The 25,455-nt window shown below is 38.4% G+C and overlaps 1 protein-coding gene and 1 pseudogene across 4 annotated transcripts; one reads left to right on the forward strand and one right to left on the reverse strand.

The window, feature by feature from the left end:
• Positions 1–497: 497 nt before the first annotated feature.
• On the reverse strand, positions 498–8,028 carry LOC120316286 (annotated as a pseudogene).
• On the forward strand, positions 7,529–25,145 carry SFXN3 (sideroflexin 3). Of its 4 annotated transcripts, none has more exons than XM_039361679.1 (12): positions 7,529–7,726; positions 10,503–10,667; positions 11,324–11,494; positions 12,715–12,813; positions 14,062–14,137; positions 17,755–17,840; positions 18,874–19,001; positions 19,568–19,617; positions 21,273–21,322; positions 22,057–22,104; positions 22,981–23,050; positions 23,526–25,145. In XM_039361679.1, exons 2-12 carry the CDS (start codon positions 10,504–10,506, stop codon positions 23,568–23,570), a joined length of 987 nt encoding a protein of 328 aa, XP_039217613.1. In that variant the 5' UTR covers positions 7,529–7,726; position 10,503; the 3' UTR covers positions 23,571–25,145. The 4 variants fall into 4 exon arrangements, with proteins under 4 accessions (XP_039217613.1, XP_039217612.1, XP_039217614.1 ...); XM_039361678.1 differs by lacking the exon at positions 7,529–7,726 and adding an exon at positions 7,737–8,180; XM_039361680.1 differs by lacking the exon at positions 7,529–7,726 and adding an exon at positions 7,737–8,117.
• Positions 25,146–25,455: the final 310 nt, after the last annotated feature.

Genomic DNA, 25,455 nt, shown 5'->3' on the forward strand with positions numbered 1-25,455 from the left:
CTATTTACCCCATGATTTCTGTCATTAGGAATACCTAGGGATATTTTGAAATTTTACTTAGACTGCAGCTTTTGAGCAGAGATTCTGTAGTTGAACATCTTTATAATCTCTTGTACAGAAAAGGTGACCAGTCTGATATTAATTTCTTTCTTCAAGTATTTATTTGGAACCAATTTGAGTCTGGACTTCCCACTTGTGCATACAGAGACTTACGAAAACTGATTTCTGAATCATTTTGGGTCAATTGCTTTAGTTTTGGTTTCTCCAGAAAATATATTAAATAATCTATTTCCATAAATTATATGCTTATGGTGATGATGATAATATATACTGTTATATTTGTATAGGTGAGAGGAATTGTGATGTGTTTGATCTGGATCAGATAACATAGCAACTCTTTTGTAAATAATAGCAATTTTCCTTCATATATCCACTTTTAGTATCATCCTCATGAGGTAATTAGGCATTCATTATCCTCAGAGCTGGTATGCTCTCTCTCAGCAGGTGTTGCAGTAGACTTCAAAGAGACTGGCCAATGAATGCATGCAATAAAATATGCTCAATGGCAGGGAAATATTGACCACAATGGCCCAGAAAATAAAACCATAGAAAGACTGTTCAATCTGGCTCACAAAGTATGGGCATGTTCCATAGGTGTGTAGAATCCACACCTAGCCAAAGAAAAGGAGACAGGTTAATAAAGCAAATTTTGAAGCTCTATGCATAGGCATTCATTAGGTCAAGGTCCATCGTATTTTAGGATACAAGTAGAAACCTTTTGAAGCTAATAGCTTCACCCCTTTTACATTGGCCATGCAACATCACAAAGTATGTAGAAACAGGCCGGGTTTGTATCATGACACTGCCATCCCACTTTTATTAGTCTACCCAACCCTGCTACTGCCCTAGCACATTTGATTATTGTTAAAAATGGAATCATTTCTGAGGTCTTTTTTATGTTTATATTTGATAACATTTTGTTCCTTTTTCTCTTACCTATTACTTTTTAATTTGACACAGTTATTTTTTATTATTTTTGGGAGGCGAATTGATTTTTGCATGGGGTTTATGCTGTAGTTGTAATTGTGATTGGTTTTCAATGATTATGGATGGTTTCATATTTGTCTTACCTATGCTATGTGAGCAACTCAGAATAAATGAATTGTGGCGGGGTTGAAGTTTGTGGAGGGCACGTAGAGAATGGCCTTGAAGATCAGGAGGAAGAGCCACTACCAAGGCAATGGTCAGAGAAGCAAGGCTTGAGCCAGAGCCAAGAAAATCACTTGAGAAAATGTCTCAAAAAGCCCCTTCCTAGTTCACAGAAAGGGAGGGAGAAGCAGATAGATAGTTATTCTTGCTGGTCTGGGGCCAACAGTTTGATATATTAAGTAAACGTATATAAAACAGATATGTTCAAAAAAGAAAATTGGTGGTATGTATATTTGAGTGCTGTTATATATTAATTCATGCACTTATACAATGTACACCTCATGATCATGGAAAGAATAGTTATTTTTCCCCAGACAGTATTTTTTTTAGAAGAGTCATCCTGAAAGGGTGATGGAAATCTATCTTTTGTTCTGAACTTTCTAATTAATAAATAAGTTCTTTGATTTTTCTCTTAATCCAAATTTCATAGTTGGAAATACCACATTTTCACAGTCAGATAACAATCTTCTACATGGATTCTTTCATCTGTTGTTTGAAACTTAACTCTATATGCAAAGATTACCCAGAAACTGCAATAAAACACTTTGTTTTGGAATCCAAGGCACCACTTTAACAAGAAGATGCTCAATCTCAGTGGTGCACCATAGGCTACAAATTATGGAACTTTGACTGACTGGGTTGGTAATTTATTTATTTGATTTATGTGCTGCATGTCTTATCTTTGGTCATTTTTTTTAACTTTTATCCTTTATTACTTTATAAGTCACTCAAGGTGGTGGACATCCACCTTCCTCATCCTATTTTCCCCACATCAATAATGCTGTGAGGTAAGCTGGGCTGAGAGAAAGCAATTAGCCCAGATTCACCCAGCTAGTTTTCATGTCTAAGGTGGGAGACACGAAACACATAGTTTTCTGGTTTCTAGGCAGCACCTTAACTGTCATAGCAAACTGGCTCTCTATGAACACAGCCACCAAGCATTACTTGTAAACAATTCACTAGCAGGGAAAAAAAGCTATAAAGAAAGCAAAATTCCCACTGTCTTATCCTCTTCAGATTTGAAATGCTTAGCTAAAATGATTGCTTGCAGATGATATTTAACTGAAAATATCTAATTATCTCCATAAAAGTAACACATTTTCAATATCCGTTGGCTGCCTTTCTCCCCCCTGCTCTCCGTCACTCCCATAATTTTCCCTTCCTTTGTGGTGAGATAGTAACATGGGTAAGTCAGTTCCAGCCTTGGAAATCCATCATAAAGCTATTACATAATCACTACAAGCTAAGCCTAGAATATGAAAATGTGATGCCAAGCTGTGGGATTTGGCAATAGTTTTCACTTATTCAGATCAGAGAGAATTAAGGAGAATTAATTTGATGGAAAACAAGAACAGAGAACATTTAGATGCCAAATAGCTCTTTTCCTTTGTTCAAAAGACTTTATTTAAGGTTTTGAAATGTTTCTAATTCTGTCTCATGTTTGTAACCATTAAGCATGAGTTAGCATTTAATATATTCTCTTTCTCTTTTAATAGTTAATCTTATTTATGAAATGCTTCTAATGTATTTCTATAGTAGATGTGCTGATAGTTGTAATTTAATAACTGTTCATAAATTAACCATTCAAAAATGGCATCTCTCCATGCTAGTGTACAATGCCTGGCCCAATTAATTGGAGCTATTCTTATCTCCACAGAGCACATGGCTTCACTAGGCCTGAGCTAAGACCTGCCACTGGGAAACAGGTCAATTATGTTCTCAAAATGACATCAAGAAGACACTAGTCTAGTGTTCTAGACAATAGATCTTGGACTCCTTAAGAGGCTGCCCCTATCCAGAATTCCAGTTGCCATTTGATCTAGGAACCTTGCTAGATATCATCCATCTTCATTGGCATCCTTCAGTCTCGAGAGACTATGGTATCGTGCTCTGGAAAGAGGTCCTAAGGCAGCATCTGGTGTGGTTAAAAAGGCCAGTTCGAGAGTGGCAGTCCCTTCCACACTGAGGGCAGATACAATCTGTCCCCTGTCTAGCCCCCAGATTTCACTGGTTCTTTGCCTCAGCCTGCCACACAAGTGTCTCTCTTCAAATTGGAGAAGGCTATGTTGCATCTTTAGATATGATCAAGCTCACCAATATGTTATAAAAGTAAGAAGAATTGAAATATTTTGTAGAATCTTCCTTGATAGCCTCTGTTCTCCTTTGATGTGTGAACTCTGGAAGAAAGACTGGTCACTTCCATAATCTGATAGGTTTATCGATGACTGATTATCCAAACTTGGAGAAAGGTCCATTATTGTCCTGTTGAGGACCTCCAGAAATGGAAAAGACCCAGCTACTATTAATACAATCAGTGTTGTCTTGTGCATTTGGTTCATGATACAGACTAGAGTACAAGGCTTCAGCAATAAACAGATTCTGACCTAAGATCTGTATAGTCTTGCAGAGGGAGAAGCAGAAATCCCGAAGATAGCAGCTGTCATTGGCATAAAGAAAAACTATGGCAACCAAAGAGAAGATTGATATCAGAAGAGGTCCAGAAGAGCTTCCCAAAAGCAAGGTCACATCTAATCTTATTATCACACTCTTAGAGTGTCCAGTGGCAGATTTTTTCTTCATCCAGTAGGTAATGATGCCTATCAAAGTTGCCAAGAGCATGGCAAATAACAATACAGAGTTGAAAATGTAATATGTAGGCAGAGCTCATTACCCCGTGATCATTACCCCAATGGTTGCTGAAATGGTCAAGGCTCCTAATACTAGTCCAGTGAAAGCCCCACTCAGGACAAAGTGTGCCTTATGAGTGAGATGGGATTTCTGGGGAGATACTTCCCACCCAGTGTTCTTCCAAATGATGTACAGCATTGTAGAAGAGAATAGACCGAATTCAATATTGAAGGGATGTAGATAAGCAGCATGTTCTGAGAAGTTGTGGCAAAGACTGGTGGTACAGATACAGCTATTGGTATAGGGACCACCTGCAGAGACACCATGAAAAACATGCTCACTGGAATGTTTAATTGTAATAGAACAAAAGGTAAACATGTGCAGATGCCTATCTCAACCAGAAGAAACACTTTCTTCATCCTACTTTCTTGCTTTATTTATCTAATCAAACTATAGGGAGGGTGATCAAAAACATCCCAACAGAACTGCTTCAAAAGTTCTTGGGTGCATCTAGCGATATGTGGGTGAGCATTATCATGAACCAACACCACACTGGAAGTGGTGCCATAGAAAATCTTGCCAAATATGAAGATGCCAAAGGAGTACTGCTAATGAAGTTCATGGAGTGTGGTTCGATTATCAGTTCAGAAGTCTACTGTGAAACATTACGAAAACTCAGACGAGCCATCCATAACAAGCGTTGGGGCATGCTGACTTCCGGTGTGGAGTTGGTTCACAATAATGCTCACCCACACACCGCTAGACGCACCCAAGTACTGTTGAAGTAGTTCCGTTGGGATGTTTTTGATCCCCCCCCAACCCAGATTTGGCGCTGAGCGACTACTAAGGAATTTCAAACCTGGTAAGATGTCATGACAAGTGCCTCAATTTGAATGGCCATTACCTTGGAAAGTAATGTAATGTTGTAGTTTTCTAATGTGTATAATAAAAGTTCTGTATCTGCGAGTGTCTGTCATTGATAACCAAACAGAGGTTTATTTCCAAATTGCCCTTATATGTAGAAACAAATGCAGATTATTACTGTTTAATTTGGGAACTAGAAGTTCATTCACAAGATGCATCACAAGCATGCATCACAATTGAAAGTTCTTTTGCAGGCCAGGTTAGAATTTCAGAACAGCTGAGGTGGACATCTGCTGTGCACGTTAACATCTTTTATGTAATGACTCCAAACCACATCAGTTCTCAGACACTTTTATCACTTTTAATAAAACCAATTACATGCCTTTTGGTATTTTGTCATGAGTATTATTCCCTCATCCAGTGAACATGTCTTCCTTCTCTTGTTGAATCTTGTAAAAAAGATTTGAAAGAATACAGAGAAGAGCACCAAAGATGATTAGGGGACTGGAGGCTAAAACATATAAAGAACTGTTCTTGAATTGGGCATGTCTAGATTAATGAAAAGATGCACTAGGGGTGACATGATAGGAACATTCCAATATCTCAGGAGTGGCCACAATGAAGAGGGAATCAAGCTATTCTCCAAAGCACCTGAAGGCAGAACAAGAAGAAATGGATAGAAACTAATCAAGGAGAGAAGCAACCTAGAACTAAGAAGAAATTTTCTGACTGTGAGAATGATTAATTAGTGGAACAATTTGCTTTCGGAAATTGTGGGTGCTTCAACACTGGAAATTTTAAAGAAAAGATTGGACAACCATTTGTCTGAAATGGTATAGGGTTTCCTGCCTGAGCATACTAGAAGACCTCCAAGGTTCCTTCCAACTCTGATATTCTGTTATTCTTCATGATCTCCATTCTAGTATTTTCCAACCAGCAGTATAAGATGAAGTCTTCCAAAACACAATCATCTGCCTGTATGTTTGCTCTGCACAAGTCTCATGTACTCCATCTTTCATACATGTTGATTCATATTTTATCCAAACTAATGTGTTTGTGTGTAGTTCACATGTATGAACTAAACAGCTGCAAATTAACACTGATAACTGTATAAGTTGTACTGAAACCCCTTTTTGCAATTCCTGAAAATGAAATCAGTGTCTTTCCCCAAGAATAACCATCATTATTTTGGAATCCTTGCATGTATTCGTATAAACAGATGTAGATACAGAGCACCCTTCTCAACCCCCTTTCATTAGATACTGTTATTGTCCTACTGCCTAGGATCATAATTCTTGCATGCATTCATATGAAGTGACAAGTCTGCCACCTGACAAGGCAATATATTAATATACCAGTGAAGATGGTCTGGGGGAGGGGAGAACTTGGGACCACCCCACCAGTATAATCTGGAGCAGATCAAGACTTTCTCAGTTCTTTTTGCTCCTTCCTCTATGCTCCTTCCTGGCTTTCAAGTTAATGGTGTCCACAGCAAGGGCTCTAATGCTGATTTTTTAAAATCATGCCTTACACAACTAGATAAACCAACAGGCATGTTTCCCATGAGCAGCCCAAAAAAGATGTTTGAATTTCAGCAAGCAGATAAATAAGTAAATGATTTTTAACTTGCCTGAAGAAATAAATCTCAAAGTATTTCATTTCAAACATATATTTTTTGTAATCAAGATAATACATCTTTATATTTATTATTGCTTAAATTAAAAATACCATAATCACAAGGTTCAATACAATGACAGCATATTAATTGTATTAGGTTATAAATTACGACAAAATGAATTTTACTCAGATTAAATATTAAAAATATCAAACAGAATGCAAAGCATGTAACATCCCATACTTTTTCAAGTACTGTAACATTAACAATATAATCTTCTATTTGTTTATTAGAAGTCCCACCCGGTTCAGAACACACTCTTCAGAAAGTGTTTATGGGATTTCAGCATATTTTTTGTCAAAACATTTAATCCCACTGAACATATTTTCATAACCTAATTATTTCCCAAATTTCATCATGAACAAAACAGCAGGGATGAACAATATTGAAGCGATATATGGGGGAAACAAATATTAGAAATATTTCACAAACACTAACCACGACCAATATCCCTATCTGAAAGGAGCATCACCACTCTGTTCTCCTATTCCACACTATCCTCAAAGATACTTTAATTACTCAAGGCTAAGCTGCTTAGATGACCTCATGATTTCTGTGCGGCTCCTGATTCCACAGATTCCCAGTCTTTTAGATGCTCCCGCTTCCTTCATTTTGCGAAAAAGGAGAAAGCGATGATGTAGCCGCTTGTCAGAATTCCCCAACCTGCCTCGAGAAAGTTCTTGGGGGTCGTTTTGTATCTGGCGCAGTCAATAGGTTTCCTGAAACTGTTCCAACTAGACGGTCTTGCCTTAGACATTTCTTTGGAGTAACGGTTATTACTAGAAGGCACGCTGCACATCCTGAGAAGGTCCTTTCCAGAGGATAAACCATCAAGTCTCCCGCCAGGCTGAATCCTCCCCCCCCCCGATCTTGCAGTTTACAGCTTTCACTTGCAGGGTGCGAATCGTTGCGAGGTATTGCAGTGCACAAGGCTTTGTCGGTGCCTTCCGCGGCTTGTATCAGGAAGCCCGCAGCAGAGCATGGAGGAGCATAAGCAGGGGACAGCCCTCCCTCCGGATAAAAGCAACAAGCGGCGCCGGCTGATTACAGGCCCTCCGTTCTCCACTCCGCCCGTCCTAATCCGATTTCAGGGGAGCAGTGCCAAGGAGACGCCTCCCGCCTCCCTCCCCTCCGCCCCTCCCCGCTTTAATTCTCGCCCCGTAGCTCAAAGTAACGTGCTTGCCCCGGCCCTGCCCCTTCGATGGGCTTCGGCGACGACCATTGGCTCTCTCGGCCTCGGGCTGCTGCGCTGGGAGCCAGGAGAGCGCCAGGGAGGGGCCGGTCTTAGGAGGAGAGCGCTCCGCAGTTTCAGCGCCGCGATCGGGTTGCAGCCGCCGCTCGTAGGAACAAGTGAGTCGATTGTCGTAAAGGTCGCGCGCCTCCCTGAGCCTCTCGTTTGCTCGCCGTTCTCTCTGCCTCCTGCCTTTTCTTAAACCGGCGTCTTTGCGGATCCAGCCGCTTCCTCCTTTCACGCTCCGCTTGCAGGGCGCTGTCCACCGCCTTTTTCGATTTCCCTTCTCGCCGCCGCCGGATATTTTCCACCCACTCCTATGAGTCAGGGCTTTGGGTGGAGATCGGCCGCCTGCGCCCACCAGTCCCGTAGGAGTGGAGAGGGAGCGCTGTTCGCGGGCTAATCTAAGATGGGGCGTCATCCGTCCATCCCAGATTAGCCTGGCGTACGATCGCGTCGACAGGAGGTCTTATCCCGACCGTAACGGAGGATCTTTCCTTCTTTTCAACGGTACGGGGATTTCTGCTCTTCTATGTTCGCAGCTTCCCCCGTTTTCGTACCCGCACCAAGGCTGTGAGTTTTGCGAAACTGAAAGGTTTGGTTGATGTTCCAGGATTGTCTTAAATTTGCTTGAATCTGCGTTCTGACCGTCATACTTTAGTGGGATTTCGGCTTGCATCGCGCATCACACCCGCTTTCTCTTATCTAACTTACCTGTCCAGCACGGCTGTTGGTTCTATGGGACTTGAACCCCAACATCTCAAAGTGATACCTAAGGGGAAGATCGTGCAGGCTGGGTGGAAGAGCTACCTACACCTTCTGATTGAAATTATTAAATGATTATGTAAGAGGCGATGATTTTTAAAAAGCTAATTTGCAACCTGGGTTGTGAATTGGAATATTTATTTATCTATGAGACTTATATACCGCTTTAAGTGCAAGCACTCTCTAAGCGGTGTACACCAGTAAGCAATGTGTATGTGTGTATATATATATATATATATATATATATATATTTACATTGCCCCCAACAATCTGGGTCCTCATTTTACCTACCCCGGAAGGATGGAAGGCTGAGTCAACCTTGAGCCGGTGAGATTTGAACCGCTGACCTGCTGAACACAAGTCAGCTAAAGTGGCCTGCAGGAAGTCCTCTGATAGAATTGATGTTTTCTGTATGCTTGCAATAAATTGTTGGAAAAAGGGAGAGGTGCTTTTTTGAAAGAAATCCTCCCTCGGAATTGCTTCTCCCATTTGGTCAACCCACTAGTTATAGCAGTTTAAAGGTGATGTCTAAGAGTAGCTTTGGTTCTTCTATAATTTAAGGACTGTTTTGTGCTCAGTGCTCAAATTTCAGTGCTTGTTTAACTGTCATATACAGCCAATGTCTATTAATAAAACAATTAAAATGATGAAAATTGCTGTGCATGACATTGAAATAGGCTTCAACTTGAGATCATCTGCCACTTGTGCAACCACAGATCATATGATATTCCTGTAAATCCTTCAAAGCATACATATTATAGGCACAGATGTTTATTATTTATTAAAATATTGCTTGCTTGGTATTTTATGATTTCAGGTATGTTCTTTTTACCATTTATTTTATTTCCAAAGTTAAAATACAAAATAAAAACAAAGACAAAACAAACAAACAAAAGAAAAAAACAAAATAAAGAGAAAAACAAATTAAGGATTTCAAGTGTATTCAAGTTAAAATATAAATGATCAAAGACTAAAACAGCAGTAGTTACAGGATTCACCCCTTGTTAACTGAACCTAGAAAATATGTCTAACTCACAATGTCAACTTTGCCTCATTGTCAGCCCATGAGACTAAAAAGCCAGCTCTTCACTTGGCATCAAGAAGCAAGTGTTGGCCCACACTGACGTCCAAAACTGAAATGACACAATAGAGAAGATGCTCTCCTGAATCTTCCCAGGACTTCCTTCTGAGGCAATGAGCTGCAATCATCCACAGATATTAATGTTTGAGTTGGTACATGCTGGCAGAGATGCTCCCTTAAAGAACATTACAACATTTTAAAGTTCATTGTAGACCTTTGTAGCAGCCAGGGGTAGTTCCCTTAGGATCTACTTAAGTGTTTTATCATCTCTAGCCAACAGTGGGTGCCTGCATGGGAGAGAAGGTGCAAAAGGTATCTGAGAAATTAACATAGTATCTTGGGGTTGCAACACAAGTCCCTTTGCTTTTCTACCTGTGTTGTGTGGCATCTCATGCACATCTCAAAGTTGAACAACTTAAAGTGCAACATGGTAATGTTGTTTCATCATTCTGATAAAATCTGTGGACACCCCTGTTTCTAGGTGTGGGTTCCAAGCCACCTTCAAGGGGGCAGTTCCATGCACATTGCAATACTGTAATCTGACAGGCCAGAAATGGACTAGCTTAGTTTAACTCACCCCTCCATCAAAGTCATTGTAGTCAATGAGTCAGTTGCAGTTGGTCAAACTGTGGATCACTGAAATTACCTGGATCTGGGTGACAGATGAATTCCACAGATAGTCAGCTGCTCCTTCAAAGGGAGTGAGTGCATGATCCTCCAGAAATATTCCTGAACTTGTCAGCTGCCACACAAATCACAATTTGATTTAGCATGGGGTGCGAACCATGCCAGAGAATACTGTAATACTTGGGATGATTTTTTCCAGAATGTAAAGTGTCTCAAGAGCAAAGCAGAAACAGTCAGGATATTTTGTATCTTTCTTAAGAATCTTCAAATCCCTTGAATTCCAAATCTTAGCCAGGGGCAAGATAGAATAGAAGTAAATTGAATGGAGATGTGTCAATGAGGATGTGTCATTCTCTTGTCTGTCTATATCTATTGTGCAATGATATGATTATTTTGCTTTCTTTCTTTGTCTTCTTGGCCAGAATGTCTGCAGAACTGTCTCTGCTCATCAACATAAATGAGCCACGATGGGATCAGGGCACCTTCATGGGAAGAGCAAAGCATTTCTTCACAGTGACAGATCCCCGCAACCTTCTGCTTTCTAGCAAGGCCCTAGAAGATGCCCGAAGAGTGATACAGGATTACAGGTTCTTTTGGAGAATTGATGGGAAGCAGTTATAATGACAAAAGGGAATCCTAACAACTTGGTCCAAGTTGCTTAAAATATCTAATAGAACTGTGACCCTCCTTTTCCATTCATCTTATCTAAATGCTTGGATAATAGAGCCTTCTTCTCTCTCTCTCCCTTGCTTCCATTTTTCTTCTGAGCATTATCCACTGCTTGCAACATTCAATATGGTACCTGTGATAGTGAAAGCAATGGGAAGAAACCTTATACAGGTGAAGCTGGGCTGGGAAAGTGACTCTCACTGAAGTTCCAAGGAAAGGTTTTGTTTGTGCTTTTTATTGAACTCTTCTGGTGGTAGTTTGGTGGTGGGACTTTTAGTTAGCTCAAGACCATTGCACCATTTTAATATGCAGTCCTCAATTAGGATTTGGAACATAAGAAGAAATATACCCTAACACAACCTTAGGGTGGTCAGAGTGAAGCTGTGTGAAGAGAGCAGCAAAGAGCTTTAATTTACTCTTCTTTTCTGAAATTCTTTTTTCTGGAAATTTCAAATATAGCTCCCCTGTTCCTAAAGCTATCGCTATCTCCTCTTACCATTAATATTTTCTCCAGAAACCTCCACAACATTATGTACTATTTTCATTTTTCTTTCATTTTTGTGGACCTTTCCAGAATGGGTAAAGTACAACCAGGCTTGACTGAGGACCAACTATGGCGGGCAAAATACATCTATGACTCTGCCTTCCATCCAGACACTGGTGAGAAGATGATCCCGATTGGACGTATGTCTGCCCAGGTGCCTATGAACATGACCATCACGGGATGCATGCTCACCTTCTACAGGCATGTGTGTAACTACTAAGATCTGACACCTTGTGTGGGAATAGTATATAGAGAAGTATGAAGTGAGGACCAAAGACAACATGCGATGATTGAATGAGAGAGCAGCTTCTATTTTACTTTATGAAAAATAGCAATCCCTGGGGTTAAGGGAGTATTTAGACCTGACTATATACTACAAATATAAGTTTTTGTTCCATAGATTGCTCAAGATGCTATTAATCCTGGAGTGGGGGGAGGAGATAGATAATATAGATATCTCTCCTTCCTTAAATTTCAGCACTGTATCAGGTGAGATGACTTAAGGCAAGACAGTGGTATAATAGGTGGGAAAAATGATATGCCACACGTCTGACTTAAATGAAGAAGATGCTGCTCTCCTGCATGATATATGCTTGGGATTAATAGCTTTTTCTGGACATTTGACTTTCTATTTCTAGAAAGGAATGGAGAATAGGGTGCTTAATGCTGGAAGTTTGAAAAAGGCAGTAAAGGCCGTGTCTACCAACTTCAGTTTGGTTCAGTTTCCCAATTTGCCAATGGTTTAAAATGAAAGTTTGAAGTGACAATAGGGATTTTAGTATAGATTTTTCCTACTGTGTACTTTTTATGTGGACTTTTTCTTAACTAGTGTGCGAGAGTACGTATCCACTCTTCAGCATATATATCTGCAGCGTACTGTATAAGATGTGAATCTTCTTTAAAGGGTTCCAAAAACTACAAGCATGATAGATACAGATTTGATACTTTATGCATATAAATAACATATAACATATGAAATATCATAACATATACAATGCAATGGCATTTTAATATTCAAACTGTTGCATGTATTTGGTAAAGGGGTACATACATACAGACACATGTTCTGGAGAGTATTCAGTGACTTCAGTGAAGACCACGTGCATAAAACTATTTGAGTATCTGTAAAAATGTGACTCTCAGATGTTATGTTAATGTTTTTATATGTGTGAGGACAGATAGTTAAGGCCATTTAGAAATGTAAACATTTGCAAGGACATGTATTGCAACTTGTTAATAAGTGAAACCACTGCCAGGCCTCTTGAAGTAAATGCACAAATGGGTGTTACTGCACACTAAGAATAAACAAGCACAGTTTTCTTAGGATGCTGAAAGTTAAGCTGGCATTTTGGTTTCTCTGATATCTTTCTGTCTTGTCTTCTTGTAGCTTCTGGCAGTCCTGACTGTCTCTTTTCCTACAGGACGGCCCCTGCCATGGTTTTCTGGCAGTGGGTGAACCAATCATTCAATGCCATTGTCAATTATACTAACCGGAGTGGAGATGCACCTATCACTGTCAAGTAAGAAAGCAGTAAAATAACTGGAAAATAATATAAACTTCCCTACCAAGAATTACATCCAATGGTCTTAAGTTGCCTGGTCCTAAACCAGCAGCAGGCTATGGCAATTTCTAGGAAGTACCATTTTCACGATTCAGTGCTTACCTAGATAGCAAAACAGGAGACCTGTGTTCTCTAATTCCAAATGTGATTTGTAATCCTGAAGGTATTACTTCCACGTTACCGTTTTTTTTGTTTAATGAGCTTACGGATTGCTCCAATGGTTGCTGATTATGAGCAGCACACAGGCCCAACATAATGAACTGGATTAACATAATAAAACATAATGAACTGGATTAACATAATAAAATTTTAAAAATGTATCAGCATACATAAGTACCAGGAACATCAATTACCTTAACCATAAAGAGAGAAAAAATATATCCAATGCTAGAAGAAACAAAATGATAACAAAGTTACAAAGATTGCCAGAGTTAACAAGTTTTAATATCTTTCTAAAACTTAATGGGAGCTATTTGGATTTCTGGGGAAACTCTCTATTTCACAGAAGAAGACAGAAATTGAAGATAATCTTTTCCGTGATCTTGAGAATAATGGTCCCTGAGTCTGGGGATACAGAGGGACCCTACTTTATCAGAACTTATTGCATGGCAAGTATTATTAGCAGGGTGGTTCCAGAGATCCCCGAGCCATACAGTGCTTTAAAAGGTGACAGCCCGCAGCTTGAATTGTATCTGGAAGCCAACTGGCAGCCAATGGAGCTCTCAAATGAGTGACAGGAATGGTTCCATTTGATAAAGGAAGGCAAGCCTCTTTTGGCCTAGCATGCCCAGGTTCATTTTTGTGTTCTCAGCAACCGCTGATTGGCAGGACTGGCATTTTTTGTTTGGTATTTTTGTATTTTGTTAAGATTTTAAGAAACTTGTTCATTCATTTTGCCCTTAAAGCCCTCTAAAATGGAAAAAAAAAGCAACAATTAAAAAAGAAGGGTTCCTTAAGCTCCTGCAAGGTATAAGGCATTATCATGCTTGTTAATTTTCCACCAGCCCCAAATACAACCCAAAACTTTGATTTTGCCTATTTCTGATGAGAGACATATGTGCCTTATGATACCCCATGGCTGCTTTAAATGCGCAAAATTGCTATCCACCCTGCCATATTTCTGGGATGGGACTGGGGTTAAGGTTAAGGTTAGACAGGAAGGCTGAGAGTTTCTTAGCGTCACCAAGTTGTCTACTTCTTTTGCAGACAGTTGGGAACGGCTTATGTCAGTGCTACTACTGGAGCTGTAGTGGCAGCTCTAGGACTCAAATCTCTCACCAAGGTAAGAGACCCGTTGGCTCCGTTACCTCACAGAGGAATACTATACACAGCTTGATCAAGACTTCCTGAAGATAGAATTGAGAAATAGCAGTCTGACCTTGTTTACAGAAATAATTTTATCTCCTCCCTTGGTTACGACATGATCTGCCTCTTTCAGGAGCAGGAGGATTCAAGTTTATCATGGACATTTGGATAGTGGTATAGTCTAGCTATGGATTTCATGGAGACTTCTTTATTTCACATTAATAAGCCAGGCTAACAATTTCACTCTTACTATTCTAGTAGAGTAGGTTTAATGTATTAATATTTGTATACGTATAAATATTAAGAAGTTCTAATATAACAATTCTTGTGCTGCATAGCTCATTTATCCAAAAGGAAGATGGTTCTGAACATAACACCCCAAATCTCTAAGAAAATTGGATAGGAATACTCTTCCGCTTCCTTTGCCAGATTCTTAAAGAATTATTTTCCCAGTTCAAAGGTTTTAAGAAACAAATCTTCTTTTCAGTTCAATTCGGCATCTCAGTCGAGTGTAGAGCGTTTCCCCATTTGCAGCTGACCACAAACATGTCCCAGCAATGCCTTTTTTCCCCTGCCATGTCTTCATAATATTCATTTCATCTCACCCCAGCTCTTACCCAACCCGGTTTAAAGTTTCCCGAAGCTGTTCCTGTGGGAGGATAGTATATTCCCCTTCAAGAAGTTTGCAATCAGATGTTCCAAGGAGGATTATAAAAAGGGAGCTTGTCAAAGTTGTATTAGCTTGCATTTTACAAAGTTGCTTAGATATACTGAAAAAGCAACAACAGTCAACCTTTGGCAACCCAATATTTTTCTCTTAGCAAATTCTCTCAATTTCGCCAACCATTACTCAATTGGGTAATACTAAATCTTTCCATTTTTTTTGCATACAGTAACCTCACTGCTGTAATTATCTATTAAAATAATCTCCCATGTCTTTTTTCTAACTATTTATCAATTAATCCTAAAAGGAAAAGTTCTGGTTTCAATATAATATTAATGTTTAAAATCCTCTGTATCAATGTATGCATTTCAATCCATTTCTTAGTTTTTACATTCCATCAAGCATGATAAAATATTCCTTAATCTGGTTCACATTCCCAACATACATATGAAATATCTTCATATAATCTAGATAATTTGTCTGGCATGATGTGCCAACAGTATATAATTTTATAAAAAAAATTCTTTTTGAGATCACAACATGATATAAATTTCAACCCTTTTAGCCACCTATTTTCCCATTGATCCATCTGTTTATTAAAACCAAAATTCTTGTTCCAATTGATTAAGATTCCTTTTGGCATTAAACATAAATTTACTCCTTTTGCGATTAACTTTGTAGTCAAAAAATGATATTGTCTTCGGGTGTCTCTTATTCTCTTAGGGATCTGCTTCAACACCACAATTTCTTTGTTTTTATATTGTAATGGTTCATCTCTAACTCTTCTCAGTATCTCATCTCTTATTGTTTTAATAATTTTAATTTCGCCCATCTTAATATTTCCTTCTCTTAATTTTATTCCATCTCTTAACATAATTATTTGAAATAACATGATTCAAATATCCAAATATTTTACTTTTGTATCAACCTTCAAAGTTTTCTGCATCAGTTCTATTTGATTTTCCTCTTGCATATTTTTGTTAGCATCTTCATCTTCATCTGATTACTAAAACCTGTTAGCAAATCAAAAATATTTAATCTTCCCATTAAGTTTCTACTCCCTCTTATACTTATTTTTCTGAAAGACATAGACCTTTTTCAAGAATAGGTATGATCTGGATCTCTAAGACTTTGGCCATTAAGGTTCATAAAGTGGAAACATTACCAAGGACTTTTTCAGACCACAGTCCGGTCACTTTAACTTTTAAAAGGAAAAATGGTTGATTCCAATGGAGATTGAATGAGATGTTGTTACAAAAGGAAATGGTCATGGAGGATTGCAAATATGTTAAAAGAACTTCTTGAGAATAACCTTAATAAAGGCACAGAAGTAAGAACATAATACAAGTAAGAGGATATTTTATACAACATAATAGTGAATTTAAAAAGAAAAAGCAAGAGAAAATACAAATGATTTTGAATAGATAAAAAAGGAAAAAGAATGTTGAATCTCTAAGGAGGATAACATTAAGCTTCCATAGAGGCAATTATCTATGTTAATAGTGAAAGAGAGGAAAATAAAGGTGAATTATGCAAGGTGAAGACAAATGGAGGAAATGGTTGGCATATAAATTGCAAAAGGAAAAAAGAAAATGATATTAAAGTTACAAGAAGAAAATACTGCAATAACAAATAATGAAAACATATGACAAGTGTTTCATCAGCATTATTCTATATAAAAGTCAAGAAATTTCCAAAGTGCATTATAATAAATATTGTTTTAGATCAGTGGTTCTCAACCTTTTTAATGCCGTGACCCCCAACCGGTCATAAGTTGAGGACTACCCAACCAGTTGTAAGTCGAGGACTTTCCCTGGCCGGGAGCGCCGCACATGCGTGATGCCGCCCCCTGCGCCGGCCGAGGTGTAGCTGGCAAGCGGCAGAGATGGTGCAGGCCGACCACTGCTTGGCCACCAGCTGGCCCAGCCCAAGGGAGGTAAGGCACCCGCTGGGCCCCACGCACGCCAGCAATCCTCCCTCGCCCGCCGGCCTCCCACCTCCCACCCCTGGCCCTCTTTTACTTACATTTTTAGTAGTTGCTCATCAGGGAGGGGTGGAAGCTTCCAGACAGCTCGCCTTTGCTGCAGACAACTTGCAGCACCGTTTGCAGAATGGGACTTTTGGCGGGCTCAGCAGGGCAGAGACAGCCTGGACAATTCCTATTGGCTTTTGAAAGCCAATAGAATTAGATCTATTCAAGAGAGTCTATTCTATTGGCTTTCAAAAGCCAATAGAATAAAAGGGAGTAGCACAGCTAAGGAAAAGGGGAAAAAAATGGCGGACTGCGTTGTTTGGCGACCCCCATGAAATGGTCGTTTGACCCCAAATGGGGTCCCAACTCACAGGTTGAGAACCGCTGTTTTAGATTATATCTCAGGCTGATATAATGATATCATGCTGATATCATTAGCTGATAACTCCTTACACTAGCCCCAAAAGGAAAACAAAATTGAAGAAAAGAAGAGCAGAGAGCTCTGTTCTGTTAGTGTGGTTTAAGCCTGAGCTCTCTCACCAGTTGGAGGCCCAGCTGAAAGATTTGCCTAGTGGACTAGAGCAGTGTTTTTCAACCTTGGAAACTTTAAGATGAGTGGACTTCAACTCCCAGAATTCCCCAGCCAGCTTTGCTGGCTGGGGAATTCTGGGAGTTGAAGTCCACCCATTTTAAAGTTTCCAAGGTTGAAAAACATTGGACTTGAGGGTTGCTTTGCATAATCCAATGCATGAACAAAATAGTATACACTGCATCTGATATAGAAAAAAAATGAAGGCTGAAGTTTCATTATATCTGTATGGTGAATTCTCAAAGGAATTGATGACAGTTCCTGACTGAATCAGTGACTCTGTTGTAAAATATAATTCTGTTCATCATGTTATTAATTTAATCTGTATCACAAATCTCTTCTCTCATTTCAACCCTCCTTCCTTGATAGCATTTGCCCTCAATCATTGGACGCTATGTGCCTTTTGCAGCGGTGGCAGCTGCAAACTGCATTAATATTCCATTAACAAGACAAAGGTAAGATGGTATGGTTTGTTGGATGGAAACGTAATGGGAGAACTGCTACAGGAAGTTCAATTCCTGGTAATTCCTTATAGTTTGCATATTCTGAGCATCTGTAAGATTGGTTATCTTATCTTATAATACTAAAAGCATGGTGTATGTATAGCTGTAATAAGATATATTCAAATTCCTGTAATAGATCTTCAAGGTAACATGTAAGGTTTATGCTGGTCTATGATCATGATAAAGTTTTGATTGATTGGTATGTAATGTTTGTATCTTAACACTGATTGTAAGCTGGGTCAGTTTTAGCAAAATTTTTCCAGGAACTGGGATTCTAAAATAGAGATAATCTTTTCCTCCATTCATCTCTTTCTTTCACAGCAACTTTCTTCCCTTCCCATTTATTCCTTTGCAAATACAGACGCAGTAGCAAACACAGATCAAAAATTTAAAACACTTCCACCTTCATTGGGATTCCACTGGAAATTAGCACTGGGGACAGCTGAGGTGTATACTAGTCAGTTCTCAGCTGTTTTCTGCAAAAATGAAATCATCTGGGCATCTAAAAAGAATGAGTCAAATACTTCCTGTATTTCATAGGCAAGAGATTTACAATATAAAGCAGGGGTAGTCAACCTTGGCTCTTTTATGACTCATGGACTTCAACTCCCAGTTGAAGTCCACGAGTCATAAAAGAGCCAAGGTTGACTACCCCTGATGTAAAGCCTGTGACCATTGCTAGGCTGTGAAAGTGCTGCAGGTGGATCCTGGCGAGGGCATATATATTATCAAGAGATTTAGATAGATAGATTTAATTTTGGGAATGTGCAAATGCCCATTGGATGGGAGCACATGTTGTAGTGATTGGCGTCTATTGTAATTCTCAAAAGCTTTTGTTGATAATGTGGGGCCTGTATAGAGGACTAAGGTTGCTATAGCCATCAGTATTATACAACAGATGAGGAAAAAACAGCATAATAAAATACAAAGAAAAGACAGAATGAAGAATAGAGAGTTTATGTTTCCCTCTTAACCATTTCTATAGGGAGCTAAAGTTTGGTATCCCCATTATGGATGAACATGGGAATCGGCTGGGGGAATCGAAGAAGGCCGCCCAGCAAGCCATTGTGCAAGTGGTGATTTCACGCATTGGCATGGCTGCACCTGCAATGGGTATGTTGTTGCTACCTTGAGAAATATTTGAATTTCAATGAATATTCCCTCTTTGCCCATCTTTTTTTAAATGAGAAATTTTGAATCAAAATTAAAATAACCTCTGAAAGTAGAGCTTGAAAACCACAATAATATAAAACTGCATTTCAGCTGTTTGTTTAGTTGCTGAAACCTCTGAATTCAGTAGAACTTGTTTCTGATGAGAAGAATATCAAGAATTATGCTACTGGGAAAATATCTTTGTTCTTCCCAGTTGGGGCATTTGGGAGAGCTAGAGATATGAGAAGAAGTATTTATTGTAGCCCCAGTCTCAGTATATATAACTGGTTCTTGGAATAATCTTCTGTAATGTATCATCTTCAATTATTGACTATATTTCTGAGATTAATGGGATTATAGTCCCAAAGATCTTAAGATGAATGCAACTTGAGGGTGGAGAAAAGGTACATAGTGAAAAATATATATCCCAGCAAATCCAGCGTGTGCAGGTTTTCTCTGTCCCTTTTTTGGGAGACATCTAACTGACCTTTATGCTGTCTGACTCTTCATCCACTTCCTCCCCACAGCCATCCCTCCTGTGATCATGAATGCCCTGGAGAAAAGAGCATTTATGAAGGTATGATCAAGTTCATGTTCCTCCATGACTTTTTGCCTAGAAGGTTGTGGTTCCCTTTTTTGTCAGGTTCTCTTCTAGCACAAGAGTAAGAGGGAAGTTGGCAAAGTTTAAGCCTAATTTTTGCCTAACCCTGACCCTATACAAATGGCAACTGCAAGACAGGAAAAGGAAATTTAGTTTTGTTTTCAGATGCATCAGTTGTCATGGTTGGTTGAATGGATGAAGGGTTGGTTGAATGGATGAAGAACATGAAAATTATATACATTTTAATTAAACCAGCTTTTTCCAATTTGGTCCTCTCCAGATGTGTCAATTTTATAATTGGAACTGATAACTGTGCTGGCTAGAAGTCCCAGAAACCTGAAGGGCAATGGATTCTTCTTTTCTTGCAAATGGCAAATATGAGATTACCATAAAAAGAAACTATCCTATGCCACGTTTAGCTCCAGGCATTAAAAACTATCATGAGATTAATACTTTAGTGAGATTGCTAAAGTTCTGCTACCATTTTAGTCCTATTATATTAATTTTGGGAACGATATACAGTAGCACTTTCCCCCTCACATTTCTGATCTCTATATTCTAGTATTTATTAAACTTTTTCTCTCTCAGAACCCCTTCCCACTTTTGAAAATTGTGGAAGACCCCCAAAGAGCTTTTGCTTGTATACATTATATTATTTACCATATTAAAAATTAAAATAGCCTTATGTGAAACTGCCACTACTTTTTCTCATGATTGTTGATGGGATTTTAATATTATATTAGTTGTTGTATTGTATTGTATTATTGCATTTTTAAGATTGATAGATAAATAATTTTGATTTCGTGGATTCCTGAGAGGGTCTTGGGAGACTCCAGGGGTCCACAAAGGCTACACATTGAGGACCACTGCTACTTTAATATAGGGTTTTGGCAGCTTCTCTTAGATGTCCTTCCAAGGTTTGTGTTATCATTCATTTTCCCACTCCAAACTTTTATTGCTGAGGACAGCAGCTTCCATGGGAATGTTCATATGTATCAAAATGGCAGACAGAACAAATGTTCATATGTATCAGCAAAATGGCAGACAGAACATTGTAATTCAAGCCCCTCATGGGGCTTTCTATGTGCATCATCATTGTACACGTTCAAAAGAAGTGGGACTTGCATTATGATGGTCTGCAGTTTTGCTGATTTTGCCCCCCCCCCTTTTTTCCACCTAAGGAAATTATCTAGGTTTTCTGTATGTTAAATCAGTTTCTGGGTTTCAAAAACATAGAAACATTCATAGCAGCAGATTAACCTATTCAAAAACCAAGTGCTGAGAGCTTTGCTGAAGTGTATAATGACTTACTTCCAGGTAAGAATGTCATGTTTGTAACACTGAAGATATTCCAGAAGGATGGCTGTGGCAAAGGCAGGTGTACTTGCTGTACTTCAACACACCTATTGAATTGTGGCATTGTGTTGTTAAGGCAACATGACATTTTGCCTCTGCTTATATATTCTGTGCATCAGGCTCAAAAAAGGGTCCATCATCATTTCAAGAAATGTATGGCTATGATTGCTCCATAAATCATTTCACCTATATAAAGTATAAATAAATAAGACTTTTTTGCTTTGGAAAACAATATAAGTATTCTGTGTACACAATTTCTTTTGTATTTCCATCAGCGATACCCCTGGATGAATGCTCCTCTGCAGATTGGACTGGTGGGCCTGACGTAAGTGACATCTTTCTCCTATGCAAATAGAATTGTCCAGGAACAGATATCCAGGACTTCCTTATTTTCTATACTGAAAAATGTGACTTGACTTGTTGACTAATGAGGACTTGTATCAATATTTAGCAAGGAAGTTCCCATCTGTTTGTGGAAATTTGGGGAGACTATGATCTTTATTTGGCCTTGTTTATTCTGCTCTGAGCATCTAACTTGTACCATCAGTCCAAAAACTTTGTGCAATCCTCTAGCACCTGTAGATGATGAACCCGGAGTCTTCCCAAATGTGGTGCCTTCCATATTCTGGACAATTTACTTTATTCTGCACTGTTGTCCATTGTAGCTGGATGTTGGAATTGTAGTCCAAATCATATGCACTTATTAGGGAAGCGGAACAAGGGTTAACCTTCAGTCCTTCCTCTTAAAAATCTAATTAGAGGAATGTTACAGTGTTGTTGGTTGGAGTTTGAAAAGGCACTGGATACTAGAGGGAAACATTGATTGGGAAGCAAAAGAACTACAATATAGAATTGTGTTACGTGTGTTGTTTTACCTCAGCATTCTAATAAGATATTGGAAAATTGTTTTATGTAAATCCATTACATGTGGTAGACAATTATGGTTGATGATACTCAAGTAGCTGGTGAGCATGATAGTTATTTTTCCTCATGAGTCAAGTACACGATGACAAAAGGCAATCAACAGTACTTCTTCCATTCTTGTCTTTCTTTCTATAGTTTAGTGTTTGCCACACCTCTTTGCTGTGCATTCTTCCCACAGAAGAGGTAAGAAATACTCTTGCATATTCTTGCATGTTATTGTTGCTTTCAGTTAGGTACAGTATTTGTTTCCTCAATATTTCTCAGGAAAGTATATTCTAGAGCCTTTCCCCAAAGATTGTGCCAAAGAATTTAGGAACTGGGATATAAAGCTCAGCAATAGAACTTTGCATTGAGATGATCCCAGATGCATTTTTTGATATTTCAGGCTGGAAGGATCTGCTAAGCAGTGAGGGACAAGAACAGCCAGTGTCAATTAGAAAAAGTTGAAGGCAAAAAGCACATTTTCTCCCCAATGGCAGCCTTTGGTTCTTGACATTTCATACTTTCAAGCCAACATATGTTCAGAGTTATCTTCTTAAATAACTTTTTTTAAATAGACATTTACATATTCTAATGGACAATTCCATACTGAATATCGAATTTCATATTTCTGTGGGGTGGTCATAGAAGTGTGGAGTTCATACAGTGTTGTATTTAACCTGCCCATTTTGTCTCTTGCATTGTGGTCAGAACATCTGGTTTTTGAACTAAATAACTGAATATTGAATAATATTTGAAATAATGCAGTCAAATGAATAATGAAGGGCACTTTGAATTTATTTGCCATGTTACAGAAATAATTATTTCTTTCCAAAGGCCATAATGTTGAATATATAGCTCAACCAGCTTTTCCACCTTAGTATCTTTGAGAGGGCTATGTTGACTGCAGGTTATAGGACCTGTAATACAACTTCTCCAGAATACATATTAAATAAAGTCTGTCAAAGTCTGTAGAATCCTAATTTTCCAAAATAGACATCAGTAACCCTAATTCTGTAAGTTATTGGTGTCCATAGCAGGTGTACTTTCAAATAATCTGTATATTATTTCCTTTTGCAGTTCAATGCGGGTGAATCGCCTGGAACCAGATGTCCAGAATTTAATCAGAGAGAAGAACTCGGATATTGAGGTTGTCTATTTTAATAAGGGACTTTAAGAAATGATGCCAGATACTAAGCTGGTATGCGTCTGAAAGAAATCAATGAGGAACCAGTGAACCAGTACACTAAAGGAGAAAGTTACATTTTGTAATAATATAATCCCTTTTATATGCTGCTCTCTTATTGGCTGCCAAATCTTGGCAGTCCTATGTGTGTGATATACCCTTTCTGCATTCAGGAACAGATTATAATCTGGCAGTGTACTTTTGCTGTGATCAAAACAGAATCATTCCAGTCTTGACTTGACTCAGCTTGATGACAGCACCAGAGCTGCTGATAGTTTTTATCCAATTCTTCTATTATGCATAATTCTGTAGGGTGTTGTATGTGAAAGAAAGAATGTTTGTTCTATACATGTAATCCCTGTGAAGTAATATTTAAGAATCATGAAACCAAGTTCATTCTCAGGAGACGAGCTCCACTGAATACTTTTAAATTTTACAGGAATCAAGTTCAATGGAAAAGCAATTTGCCCTTCGTTTCAACTGAAGTCTTTCTTACTCAGCACCTAATAAAAACATCATGGTTTCATGAAGAACTTGCACATATTTGTGAGCTGACTAGATTCCTGGGATTGTAAAAAGACTTTGCTCCAAACCATCTGTTCTTATAATCAAAAATGATTGCATAAATAACCATCTCTGCATCCTCTTGCTTTTAAAAATATTTTTGCAACCAATGAAGCATTCAGTTACAAAGATGGCATTATATGCAGCCCTACTGTTAAAAACCCCATGAGGTAGATATCATCATTAGTGAACTATGAGTGTGAGAAAATACTGGGGTTTCATGGTAATATTCTTTTTGACCATAGTCATTAAATGAATTGTTTAGTACATTGAGGACTACCTGTACATGATGGTAATCTTTCCCAAAATAAGAATGACATTACTTATTTTTTCTTCATGCATCTTCATAATGCCCATTTTAGACCACAAATCTTCTTACTCATCGGAATATTGTTTGGATTACTTTAAGAAGAGAAATGACAATCTTTGGCCCATAATGGAATGTGCAACTATTATTCATAGAATGCAGGCATACCTGTGCTTGAACTGATTCAGTGATCCTGGAATTATGGCTTTAATCAGGTCTGTGCAAAATATTTGTATGAATGGCTGAATGCAAGCGTTTCCATGGCCAATTATGGCACCTCCTTCTGTGTGCCATCTAGACATAACAGATCAATGCAAGGATCAGTCAATTTGCACACAGTGATCAAATGCACTAAATCAGCATATCCACATCCTAGAAGAAACTTTGGGTGAAGATATCACGTAGCACCTCTTAAATATTTTGAAAAACGTATGCAAAATGGGTAGCTGAAATGTCAGGATTATCTTTGCGGAGGTATTTCTACAGAAAATACTCAAAGGTAATAATAGTGGACAGTCCTTTGATGCTATGCTATATGAATCTGGTATCAAATATCATTTGCAGTTTTAATCAAAAGTTCTTTTTGCCCTTCACTAGAAGGATCAAAGAATTTAATTTAGGCACCACAATGCATAAGAAATTTCACTGAAAATGATGCCAGAACTGCCTTTCCAAAAGATGTTGCAGGTCAGTGCTTAATTCACTTTTCTGTTCTTTTCATCTCTATAGCAAATCACTTATTTTAATCTGAGTAAAATTGCCCACCTTTGGTTCCTTATAAATGTACTAATGTTGGAGGCTCAGAGATTAAGTCAAGATTGCTATGTGCTTTTTTATGTTTACTCTTAATGAAACCTCTTGTCTACATTCTCTGGAATATAATCTTATAATATTACAATACCTTTTTGAATTTTTATATCAGTGTTTTTTTTATATGCTAGGTTGTGGTGGTGTTTTATTAAACTAAAAATTATTTATGTACAGCAATCCATATGTATTCCATATCATCATGACTCTTGTGCAGCTTTAACTAAGACAATTGTTTCCAAATAAAGAATATAATTTTTGTCTCTTGAATATGACACTGCTGCTGTCTTGGAGTGATAGAACACATATAAATATGGTTCCTGTTTCTACTTAATGAACTATAAGCTTTGTTTACTTTTTAATTAAAGGGATTGAACAAAACTCCTCTATGTCTCCTTGTCTCCTGGTTTAAGTCACTTGTCTCTTCAGGATTAATCTAAAAGCTAACATTCCAATCTCCCTAGGATTTATTTAGTCCGACCCACAATGTAAGAGACCAGCAGCCTTTTTTAACTGTGTATCTTCCAGATGTATAACACCACGTTCTCCATCACCTCAACAAACCTGCTCATCGGATCTGACTAAATTTTCATGATCTCCAAAAAAAGCAATTCTTGCCACTGAACTGGGGACTTGAAATTTCTGATGAACTCTTAACATCCACAAAAAACTTCCCACCTATGACACAGTC

This window comes from Crotalus tigris, unplaced genomic scaffold (genome assembly GCF_016545835.1).
Source record: "Crotalus tigris isolate CLP2741 ecotype Arizona unplaced genomic scaffold, ASM1654583v1 scf7180000019328.220996217465:2438092, whole genome shotgun sequence".
Lineage (NCBI taxonomy): Eukaryota > Metazoa > Chordata > Lepidosauria > Squamata > Viperidae > Crotalus > Crotalus tigris.

Excerpts from the sequence above, each read along its gene's own strand:
- SFXN3 (XM_039361678.1), top strand. The coding sequence starts at position 8,140 with ATGTTCGCAGCTTCCCCCGTTTTCGTACCCGCACCAAGGCT. Across the intron at positions 14,138-17,754 it reads GACTCAAATCTCTCACCAAG|CATTTGCCCTCAATCATTGG; the intron begins GTAAGAGACCCG and ends CTTCCTTGATAG. Across the intron at positions 21,323-22,056 it reads ATTGGACTGGTGGGCCTGAC|TTTAGTGTTTGCCACACCTC; the intron begins GTAAGTGACATC and ends TTCTTTCTATAG.